At 41.3% G+C, this 12,556-nt stretch overlaps 1 protein-coding gene across 1 annotated transcript; it reads left to right on the forward strand.

Annotated features, from left to right (window-relative positions):
* Window positions 1-283: 283 nt before the first annotated feature.
* Window positions 284-10,835, forward strand: eefsec (eukaryotic elongation factor, selenocysteine-tRNA-specific). The gene is made up of 7 exons (XM_030729642.1): window positions 284-837; window positions 2,883-3,090; window positions 3,359-3,455; window positions 3,954-4,118; window positions 5,251-5,895; window positions 7,338-7,494; window positions 10,079-10,835. The coding sequence occupies exons 1-7, from the start codon at window positions 534-536 to the stop codon at window positions 10,258-10,260; spliced, it is 1,758 nt and encodes a 585-aa protein (XP_030585502.1). The 5' UTR covers window positions 284-533; the 3' UTR covers window positions 10,261-10,835.
* Window positions 10,836-12,556: the final 1,721 nt, after the last annotated feature.

Here is a 12,556-nt window from a genome sequence, read left to right on the forward strand (position 1 = left end):
AATAACGCCAGGCATTCATTGGCTCAAACAAGAGTCCGCCCTTTTGTCTTTTTGCATTTCCGTTTGTGTTTCTGTTGGTTTGTCGTAGTAGAAACTGCTAGAAACTTGCGAATATGTGAATAAAAATGTCGTATGAACGCAGAAATAAAATGGTTTTGAGAGTTTTATTAATTTTAAAATTAAGATGTAATTACAGGGCCATTGTGAGCGGTCACTTTCCTCCTATTGATGTTTTCCTGCTAATAAAAAAAATTGTTCCGCCTCAACATGTTGTTCCGAGGATAGAGTTACACTGACACCAGGGAAGACTTTCAACAGATTCCACGAAAGTTATGTCAGGTCTATTACCAAAGCACATGCTGTAAGCCATAAAGTAATATATATATTGACGCTTGAGGTGTTGCGGCTTTGATAAATAACCGCAAACGAGGAGGGGAAGTCTGCAGCAAGCCCCGCTTACTGTTCCCGGAGCTGAGTTCAGCGTCTTGCCCAGGGTAAATAAATATACGCACACCAGGTGAGAGTTCATCAATATGTCCGAGTCTTCCGACAGCCGCACGAAAACGTTAAATTTCAACATCGGCGTGCTCGGACATGTCGACAGCGGGAAGACTTCGCTCGCCAGGGCGTTAAGCCACACTGCGTCCACAGCCGCCTTCGACAAGAACCCGCAGTCCCGCGAGAGAGGTATCACGCTGGACCTCGGCTTCTCCTCCTTCACGGTGGATCTTCCCGATCAGCTGCGGGACAGCGGGGGGAAGCAGCCGTATGACAGCCTTCAGTTCACCCTAGTGGATTGTCCTGGGCACGCCTCTCTCATTCGGACCATCATTGGAGGTGAGCTCTGATGTAGGAGGGTCACGATATCCCATTTTAAATACAGGATTATTGTGACAAGAAGAAATGACAATAACGCTTTTATGGCAATATTTACAGAAACTGTAACAATAATGCAACCAGTTAAATCTACCTTGTGTGTGTGTGCTTTGTATGTTTTTGCCAATCAAAATGCGAGTTGAAGGATGAGGAGCGAGAGCTGTACAGAAGCAGTGAAAAATGCTAATTACACACAATGGATAATGACAAGGCAACCAAATAAAATGCTAAACAACAACTGAGGTAAAGGTTCTAGATGTAATTCTGACTGGGACACAGTGACCGCAACAGTCAACCTCACGAAAATACAAACTGCTCACTTTTCACATAAGTGTTTACGTTCACCTTCATGAAAATCTTACTCTCTGATTAAGATGCGGTAAATCTCAATCCGGTTACGCTGAGAGGTGTTTTTAACCTTTTTGTCCTCTCCTTTTGTATCTGTGAGGATGGACCAGAAACACCTCTAGTGTGTATACATGGCCTTTGTTTAGGCTGCTTTGTTTTTGTTAGGTGTGCCTTATAATTAGGGATGCAGTTATTAGACTGTTTTATTTTTATTATTTGGCTTCATAGTGCAGTGGTTTACACATTTGCCCTAAAGCGATTCGATCTTGGGAGGAGACACAAATCGCTTTGTCGTTGTGTCCGATGTAAAAATCTGCCATATCAAACATGTGGAGCTACCTGCTGTGGCGACCACTTGTAAATAAGGAAGCAGCCGAAAGTAGCTTCTTCTGTTTGATTTTTGTAATCTTTTTTTTGGGGGGGGGGGGGGGGGGGGGGGGGGGGGTGGCAGGTACCTGGGGGTGGCAATACTGTATTTATGCTGGGAAAAAAAAAGTGGAGCCACCACAGTATTGCATTCAGAATTCACAAATTTTACTACACATATTTTACTGACTACGACCGATGAATCGGTGGGAAATAGTCTTTGAAACAAAGTGGATTACAGGCACTTACAGCATCACCCAAGTTTAAATATAACCATCAAATGAAAATGAGCTAAACTGAATGCCAAGACGTCATCTGATGGTGCCAGTTTGCGTATTATTTGACTATATCAGTGTGTCAGTCACAGCAGAATATTTTTTTCAGATCTGTGTAAAGGCTGCAATCAGGGCCACATCCTTAGGATATTCTAACACTACATCTTCACTGGAATTGAACTTCAATTATTGTGTCCAGCAGAGGGTGCTCTCTCTCTCTCTCTCTCTTGCTCTCTTGCTCTCTCTCTCTCTCTCTTTCTCACTTGCTCTCTCTCTTTCTCTCTCTTTCTGTCAGATGTCTCTGAAATTGTGTTGAGTTTGAAGGTTGGGAGTACTGGGAGAAACAACTTTAAGTCTTGCAGTAATTCAGAGCAGATAATCCTGTTTTCTCATTTGCTGAACAATAAAACTTACAATTTGAACATACTAGTAGACATAGACTGTGGGAGTTGAAATGTGTCTGTTTTTGAGGCCCTTTAAACACTAAATGCATCAATGCTGTGTTGTGTGACCAGCACTGTAAAAAAAAAAAAAAAATCACAGGACATTCAGGTGGCACATGCTGTAGATTATGGAGGAGGAAAATTGTGTGTGTATTGGAGTCTATATTAAACTTCCCCTCCAGTCCCAAGTGGGGCAAACACAGGAAAGAGATGGAGCCAAAAAGAGAGAGAGAAAATAGGGGAGCACAGGAAAGGGAGACTGCCAAAATCAGGAAAAGAAAGAGGGAAAGGAAAGACAACCAAGTGAGCTGCAGCTCCAGTTTCAACCCTTTAGCCCTTTATTCTCTCTTTGCCTTGGTGCACCCACCCCCTTTATTTCTCTTCTTTTTCTACTGTTATTTTTGGGTTTCTGTGTCCATTCCTGTTTGTATTGCTGTTGTCGGCTTCATAGTCTCTAAGCATTTGCATCTTTTTATAGATCAGGAAAGCTGAAATGCCTTTAACACAAAGCCCCGCATTGTTCTCCTTCAGATCACTGCTTTTCTTTGACATCTGTAACATCTGCCTCCTCTAGGTGCCCAAATCATCGACCTGATGATGCTGGTGGTGGATGTGGTGAAAGGGGTGCAGACTCAGACTGCAGAGTGTTTGCTGATAGGAGAGCTCACCTGCCCTCGCATGGTTGTTGTCCTGAATAAGATTGACCTACTGCCACCCAACAAGAGACAAAGTGCCATTGAGAAAATGACCAAGAGACTCCACAAAACACTGGAAAACACCAGGTCCGCAATTATGTATAAAACAATCATTAAGATACACAGTTGTATAATGTGGAGCCACACCTCAGTGTGGTTAGGGGATCCCATGTATTGTGCTTCCAGTAGCCCAGGATTAACCCTCATGTCAACACCCTCACTCATTACACTTCATATCACTCTCTGTATCCAGAGTCAGCCTCCCCAGCCTGCTTATATTTAAATGATTTTTTTTTTTAATACTAAACCATGGAAGCATAAACTGATTCCACTATGTTGCTTTTCTGGTGGCTAGATTTAAGGATTGTCCAGTGATTGCTGTGGCAGCGAAGCCTGGGGGCCCGGAGGCTCCTGACACAGAGGAGCCACAGGGAGTGCCACAGTTAATAGAGGTAAAACAGACTGGTTACGCTTTATTGTTACTAACTAGTCAGTGGTAAATGAGTGATCACTAATTTACTATAATGACTTAATTGATATGCCTAAAATGAATTAGTCACAGCAAGTATTAATTTTAATCAGGAATACTCAAAGTTATGAATTTACAGTCAACATAAATTTAACACTTTTAATTAGTGTTCAGAATGCGTCTGTTCAGGAGGTTGGTGATTTATGTTGATAAATTTCATTTTGTGCTGATCCTCTGTGGTTTAGTGAGTGAATAGTAAGACTTCTTAGGTCTCCTTCATGTTTTGCTTTTTCTGAAGAATTTAGGCAAGTTTTCCTAGATTGAGAAAAACAACTGACTCAGTGAAGAGAAGATTTGGATCTCATTAATGCTTGTGTGTCTCAGAAACCATAGACATGAACTCGAGAGATTTTTTTTTTAAATTGAGTACAGTATCTTTTTTTTTTTGGCTATATGGTGAATAAGTGCGTTCTCCTTCTAGCTTTTGAAGAAACAGACATACCTCCCTAAGAGAGACCCTGGAGGTGACCTCCTAATGGCTGTGGACCACTGTTTCTCCATCCGTGGTCAGGGAACGGTCATGACTGGGACTGTCCTGCAGGGGTCGCTGGCCATTAATGACACTGTGGAAATCCCAGCGCTAAAGGTATGTTCCAGGAAAAAAAATGGGCATGAATTTGGAATCTCTGATATTTACAAGCAAGAAACATTCCAGAGTGGTGGAAATGGCACAGAGGAACCACAGAGTTTCGGAAGTTCAGAAGTTGAGTTGGCTGTGGGCAGACAGAGGGACGGATTGCCGGCTGGGATCAGGGGATGTGTCAGTTTAGTGTGAGGGACTGGGGGTGGACTGGCAGCACAGGAGTTGGGTAATTTAGACCAGATGCACACTTTTAGCATGTCTCAGTGAGTTTATCTGCAGTTATCATGTTCACCTCTTGGAGGCGGCATATAGCTAAATTGATAGTCACTTGTTAAGCAGCCTCAATCTGACTGGGTGGTGATTTTGTCAGTGTGACAGACAGCAAATACAATCAGAAATGCACAAAAGATTGCCAAGCAAGGGGTCAAGCAAGGGTCTAACGGTGGTCATCTGGACATCTTTAAATCATCCATGTGTTCACTTGTTTTCGGATGTGCATGGTTTAATGAAACAAAACAAAGCTTAGCATCTGACTTTTTAATTATCAGTGTCTTATTTATTTTCATATATATTCAAATATGATTTCTAACCTTCAAATATTTTTTCTGAAAAATGAATTGTGTAATATTTTGCACTTTATTGTGACTTTATAAAAAGCCTTTTAAGTTTGATTATTAATTGTCCTTGCATTCATCAAAGCTAATATTTTGACAAATAGCTCTTATCTTTTAGAGAAGAACAGTGCAATTTTACTGTAAGATGTGCAAGCTTTTTGCTTACATATGTGTTGATAAAAATCAATAAAACCTATATAGACCTTTATAGGGCCTTTTACTTCTATTATGAATTTTAGATTACAGGGGATAATAATGATTATAATTGGTGTTACTTGTATTCTGGGTTTATTTTTCAAATTTTAATTGTAAAACTACATGTGGAAGAAAATTAAAATGAAGTGAAATTGTGAAATTCTAAACTGGAGTCCTACTATATTCTCTCTTTCTAAATTTTGCAGTTTTGTACCTTTATATCTGTTATCCAGTCTGTTATTACATTTACATGAGGAATCTGTATTGTTTGTTTTTAAATGTGTTTTGAGCTGTGCTGTTTATTTCTTTTTGCGCTCTGACATCAGGTGACCAAGAAGATAAAGTCGGTGCAGATGTTTCGGAAGCCGGTGTCTGGGGCCATGCAGGGGGATCGAGTGGGTGTGTGCGTAACACAGTTTGACCCTAAACTGTTGGAGCGCGGTGTGGTGTGCACCCCAGGATCCCTGCGCACCCTCTTTGCAGCTGTCATCTCTGTGAGGAAGATAGGTTACTTCAAGGGCATTCTGTCCACCCGTGCCAAGTTCCACATCACGGTGGGTCATGAGACAGTCATGGCAAGGTTGACCTTCTTTGGCCTGCCACCTGCGGGTGCCTCAGAACCCCCATCAGGCACTACACCACCTCCATCAGAGCCCTGCTCCCTGGAAACCCCTTTCACCTTTGACAGGGAGTACTTCTACCAGGATGAATATGTCACTGGTCAGGGAGAAGGGAGTTCGGAGCCTGACCCAGAGCAGTGGGCTTTACTGGAGTTTGAGCGGCCAGTCACATGTCCTTTGCTCTGTCTAGTAATCGGCTCCAAGCTAGACACAGACATCCACGCCAATGCATGCCGGCTGGCCTTCCAAGGCCGTCTGCTGCAGGGGTTTGAAGATAAGAACTACACCGAGACCGACCTACCTCGTCTGCGCATCTACAAAGCCAAGCATAAGGAGGGACAGGTGGAGAGGGTGAGTGCATGCTCAACAATTTGTCTCTTATTTAAAATGACCAGTGTCATGACCTTTTAGCCTTCCTTGGAGTGCTGTCTTTGCTTCTCTGCCCTCTCCGTCACCTTGCACTCCTTCTATTTGCTCTGAATCTTTGGATGTTTCTCATTGCTGGTGGCACTGGAGCATGTCTCTCAGACAGAGCCCCTATTGTATATTCATAAACAGACACGTACACAAACAAGCATGCATATGCAACCCTGGTGAGCACGGCGAGGTATGCATGCAGTAGCATGTGCTGTCACAGAGGTGTGCATGGGTGGCCCTCTGACGCCACTAGTCCTGTCTAGCTGTCGGAGGTTGGCGCTGTTTGGACACACCTGAGTGGCACACGAATACCCACATGACTGTGTGTTAGCCTAACTCTCGCTTCTCTCTGTCTGAGCATCTGTTGCTTTCATTCTCTTCCTCTCTTTCACACACTCATGCCAGCTTTATTTTCATATTTGTGTGATTACTTTTTATTCTGATTTCAGTCCTGAGCTCTACTTTTGATGATCCATATTTCATCAAATATCCAACTGACTTAACTTGGATTTGACAGTTTTTCAAAAAGTCAATGCTCTTCAATTTCTCAAAGTTATATTTATGTCTGTGTCCACACTAAAAGTGATGATGGTAATAGATCTTGTCATTCTATGTGTTACAGTTCAGCTTCTCTGTGTGTTACCCTCATACAGGGTCAGTTTCAGGCCAGGGGTCAAGTGTGTGTGAACTAGTTTCCTGCTTTAGCACCTCAGGCTGTTGACAGCTCCACTCGCTAACTCAGAAGCAGAACAGCATGCGTACAAGGTCAGATGGTGGTCATGTGACGTTAACTTTGTTGCTCGTCTGTCTTCCAGAATGAGGCAGTTATGTTTCAAACCTAAAGAATTTCCTTGGGTAAAAGAACACATTAGTGGCATTGTTGAGATATGACGACCTCAGCCAGTCACAGTTCAGGCAGTCTGTTAGACGTATACAGCAACTGTATTTTTTTTTTATCAGCTCATCAGTCACGCTTGCGATACATCAGGGTCAAATGTTCAAGAATGAATCAGAATGAGGCAGAAGAGAGAGAAAGAGCTGGTGATGGGGGTGAGCTGGAGACAGAGCGGTGCCCTCACATTATCAGATTACGAGCAGGTTATATTGACTTAGTGATGGACAGTAATCAGGAAATAAAAACAAATATACCATTAAGTAAAAAGAGAGAGTACGAGACAGCCATACAGCTTGACTCGAAGAATATAGCTGATGGTGAGTGGTGCAGTTATTGAGGGTGCGGGACAGATTAGCTCTTCTTCCTCAGCTATCGTGACGGCGGACTGCAATAACCGCAAGAAGTGCTAGAAATGAATTAATAGATCATATTCTTGCACACTGGAATGACGTTTGTAACATTGTTGCTGTCTTGTGCTCAGGTAACCGACGATTACACTGTGATTGGCCGCAGCCTGTTCAAGAAGGAGACCAACCTCCAGCTCTTTGTAGGGTTAAAGGTCACCCTGTCCACAGGAGAAACTGGAGTCATTGAGGGTGGATTTGGACAGAGTGGGAAGTTCAAGATTCGTATACAAGGTAAGGATTTACTGAGGAGACTGATCTGAGATTTAAAGATCACATTGGCTCAATCAGTACTAAAACTTGGGGGATGCACATATCAAACTCCCCCTCTTCATCAGTGCACACATCAGGAGCGCTTTCTCTGTCTTTCTTTGAATTTTTGGTGCTCAGCGGACAGTTTTCAGGATGTGGTAAAAGCGGTTGGTCTGACATTCCCAGGATTCCTCCAGGGATTGCCCGTGTTCCGGGGGAAGGCTGATCAGTGTTTATTTTACCTTCTGTTGCTCAAAACCCACGACTCCACACCAGGAGGGAAGAGAAAACAAAAATATCTAGAAAGAGAGCCTCACCTACATCCTCTTTGCAGCCTTACTCCTGCATAATCAAAAATCTCACATATACTGACACACACACCTTCAGGCAGGAACATAATACGGATATTAAAGGGTGTCTTAGAGAGAAGCCATAATAGGTTATGGTGTATATCTAAGACACCCTTTAATAAAATATATATATATAGATATTAAAAAAGGAGTTTTGGCGTCACAGTTCCACCATCTTCATTCTGGTTTAGAAGGGCTGTCCAAAAATTCCTGAAAACAGGTTTCTTTGCTGGCCTGCCAATTCTGATTGCTCAGTTGTTAAACTGCGTGTATTTGACAATATAGGTATGCGTATACTCTAGGTCTGTTACCCATGATGCACTACAAAATATTAAAGAGTAATGTTTATAAGTTGAAATATACAATAAAATCAAAACTTATAATGTTAAAAAACATACATATTTCCAGGGTCATAAATTGCCACACAACCTTTCATTATCCGTGCCACACCAATCCGCCACTTCCTGTAGAAAACAAAACTATGAAAAGTTGTAGACGCACAGTAGAGTCCAGCAAATTCATGGTAGGAAACACTTTTCTTATTAAAGTATCACAGTAGCAAAGATATATATACAGTCATGTGGAAGTTAAAGCAGCTTGTACATGCTGGAAATCTGTGAATCTTACTCAATGTATAATTGAGCAAAACAAAAAGTGCTTTTTAATGTAAGTATGTGTTTGCTTTTCCTGTAATATGCAAGTTAGTGCTATTTGTAAATATTATGAGCTCTCAAGCGACTTTAAATAGGCAGCACAGGTGCGTTTCCTATGTGTTACTGTTGTCTTGAAGGTTTCATGTGTCATTTATACATAAATAAAAGATCAGGAGAATGAATGAAAAAAGTTGGAAGTGTGCCTGCTTTTACGCAGACTTCACTGACAGATCATTTCCTGTTTAAATCAGCTGTTCATGTCTGCATTATTTATATGGCTGCAACTAATTATTATTTTGTTAGCTATTAATGTGACAAGTGTTTTGTCAATTATTCAGCTACTCATACAGTCGAGGTTAGTGTGTCTATAATGGTGTAATATATTAGAAATAATTAAGAGCATGGTAAAGCTTTTACAGATTTCTTCTACACTGATTAAGTATTACTGCTTTTCCAGTCCCACATGCAGAACTGCCAGTATATTTGCCACTGCACATTTTCTGCAAGCCTGTGTAGTTTTTCACCGAGAAGCCCAAAAGAACTGTGCAATACACAGATTACTATTGTTATATTGATTCACTCACATTGCTGTGTTACAGTTACAGCAAATTCCTCCAAACTCTGATCAGCACAGAAAACAAAGTGATTTTTCCCACCAAAGACCGTTTTTATCCATATTTGTGCTTATTTTTGAACCATATCTAACACAAGTAAAAGTAAAAATCCTAATGCTTCATAAGAACTAAACTCGATTCTTAGACATTGGTGGGAGAGATATTTTGTTACCCTTTGAATTTTTGTAGTTCATGTAGATTTTAATTTTGTTGTTTGGAGAAAATGCCAAGAAATGCATCTGTGGGCAGAAAGTAAAATAGCAGTCTTCATGTGTCACTTGATCTTGATTGATTGGGTGTGTGAGGGTGTGTTTTGTGGTGGCGAACAGGACATTTTCAGCTGATCGTAGATAACGAGAAGAAATTTCTGGCTGTGCTGCAACCATAACAACCCTCACGCTGGCGTAACGATAACAAGAAGAATGCTGGCGCCGTTGTACGTGAGGTCAGACAGCCAGCATGTAAAGCAGTGAACCCAGAGCACTTTTTACCTTCCATGTGCAAGGCAGCAAGCTAACAAGCAGGCAGTTTGTTTCCTCGAAGCAGAAGAGATGACAGATGACAAGATATGATAGAGAAGGACTTACAGTGCGTGCCTGAGTGGCATCGAACAATAACTCAGCATTCGCATGGCTGAGGGGCTAACAGGTAGATGAGACGCAGTATAGAACTGTATAGATCATGACTGTGACCTGGTTTTCTGCACAGTTTCATCAGTTACATCAGGAGCACGAAGGCATCAGTTGATCTTAGTCAGCACACTGTTACAACCTCTACTGCACACATAACAGAAACGATCCATGTCATCCTTCACATGTGACCATATTGCACAAGTTATCATAAATACTGTACAGTATACAGTGAAGATTTTAAAGTTTTTCTTCTTTTTTTTTTAATAAATACTTGATATCAACATTTTCACTTGACCTTGATGTTAATATTTTTTCAGAGGGTCTTCGCCCGGAAACCAAGCAGTTGCTTTCCTCTCTCTCTAAGAAGAAAGGAAAGAGTGAAAGCAAAGGTGGACCTGCAAATGAAGAGGAGCCCAAAGCGGATTCTCAGCCCGTTACAGTTCACTTGCATTTCAAGCGATATGTCTTTGATCCCCATAAAAAGATGGTTCAGTCTTGACCTCTGCTGCACACACTTTCAGACTGTGACACCATGTTGCAGAGACATGCGACAGTGTAGTTTCAGATTTCTTGCAGAAAGAGAGGTGACTGCCAGGCTGTGTATTAGGGCAATGTTAACTCTCATTGCCTTTTTTCTCTGGAGATGGAGACAGTCTGCTGAAATGCAATGATTGTGGAATGCTAAACGCATGTGAAGCAGCGATTGTTTTATCTCAGTTTAACGAGCTGGATCTAATCCTGTTTGCTTCATCAGAAGGGTGAAAGCCGCTCTACAGATCCCAATGCATTTGATTTATCGTTGAAAGAAATCAAGGCTTTTGTTCTTGTTTATTGATAAAATCAAAATTGAATCAATCATTCTGACTAGCATAGCAACTAACTTTTCATTATGTGTTTTTCTTTTTTTTTTTTTTTTTTTAAATTTAGCTGAGCACTTGTTGGCATAAAGACTTTAGCATTCCAGAAATACTGAACTCACATGTTTATTTGAATCTCTGTGCTCAGTGCCTCTTTGACTGATCAGTGATTAATGGCAGTTCGTATGGGTTTTGATTTATGTTGAATATTGATGCTCCCAGAGAAATAAAAAATACTAATAAAATGTTGAGACTGTTATTTTGTGGTGTTGACGAATAAAATAGTGCAGTGGATTCAACACAACAACAATGTACCAGTTAGGGTTCCATAGTGATAATGCTATATGTAAGCTGCAGAAATGGCATAATTTTTGTGGATTTTATAACTGCTAATATATATTGCACTATATATAGTATAATGGATGAGATCCAAATTGCTGACTGACTTGGAAAAAGAAGAAACTCTTTATGTGCAATACTGTCCGTCTCCATGCAAAAATGATCTGTATATGATTTATAGTTTAACCTTTCTAATTTTATATTGTCAATTAATTACAAAAAACAAGGGGAATTGGTGCTGTTACTAATCAGCCGATGTTGAGAAGTGCTGGGCAGACATGGTCACGTCTCTGTGCGTGAGTATGTGTGTATGTACGTGTCCATCCTGTCAGTGTTATTGGGCAGGGCTGTGAGAGTGCAGGACGCTCGGTATGTAGTGGATGATGTCAGCAAACTGTTCCTGTGAACAGCGACTCTATCTCAGCAGGAATCTGTGGAAATTGGAGAGAGAGAGAGAGGAAGGAGGGAGGGAGGAGGAGCAGCAGGAGCAAGAGGGGACACTGGAAGGATTGTTCCTCTGAGTGACAGTCCTTTTAGTCTTATCTCCTCTCGTCCCTCTTATAGAAAACCAGACAGAAAAAAAATCTGTCGCTTTTTACTCCTGTGTCTCTCCAATTTCTCTTTCTTGCTCCATCCCCCTCTTTCATTCTCTGTTCATTCTAGTTTTTATAGAAACCCCTTTTTTCCTCTATTACTGGTTTCATTATGAAACTGTCAGGAAAATTATCTTTTTGGGGCCTAAATAGTTCCCGTGTTATAGTTAAACAGGCTTACTATGACAATGCATATATTTGTGTCATTGTTGAACTTTAAGATCCTGTCTGTGTAATTTTAAATTGATTATAAGAAGGTCCTTAAACAACAACAAAAAATCCAAACATGGTGGATAAAAGATAATAGATTAGGATTACCTTGATGAAGATCCTCCTTGTGTTTCATTAATACAGATGTGGCAGTGTGGGTACACTGCCCCCCCCTACACACACACACACACACATTTTTAACATGCAGTGTGAGAAAGAGGGAGTCACTGTCATCCTTTATGAGCTCACATGAAGAGTTTGGGGCAGACTGAAAACTCTTTTAGAGCAGTCACTGGGTTGGCAGCTGGGAGTGTGTTCTCACTCGGGATAAGGGACGGGGGAATCACTTTTTCCTGCAGCACTGTGGCCTACATGTCCTCATATTCTTGACTCACTTTTCCCACACTTCCTATAATGTTCTTCCTTTAACCCCCCCCCTTTTTTTTTTCCTCCAAAGAGATGAAATACAGCAATGACAATTTTCCCTTCAACACCCCTTTCCTTTTTACTGGTGACCTCCAGGTCAGATCGGAGTGGAGGGTCAACGTCTGAGCGTCTGATTGTTTAGAGATGGAAAACGTTCACTGATGAGCACAGATAACAGGGTGCACAGGAGAAAGAAAAGAAGGACGAGTATAGTAGCTAGATTATTGGCAAGGGAGAGGAGGAGGGCAGGAGAGACGCGGTTCAAGACAGAGGAGCTTGAAAAAAGTAATTAGCAAAAATTTGACTGTAACATTAATTAACAATTTATCCAGGGATGTTTTTTTTGTGGCTAGGTCTAATACAATGCTTT

This window comes from Archocentrus centrarchus, chromosome 5 (assembly GCF_007364275.1).
Source record: "Archocentrus centrarchus isolate MPI-CPG fArcCen1 chromosome 5, fArcCen1, whole genome shotgun sequence".
In the NCBI taxonomy this organism is placed as follows: Eukaryota; Metazoa; Chordata; class Actinopteri; order Cichliformes; family Cichlidae; genus Archocentrus; species Archocentrus centrarchus.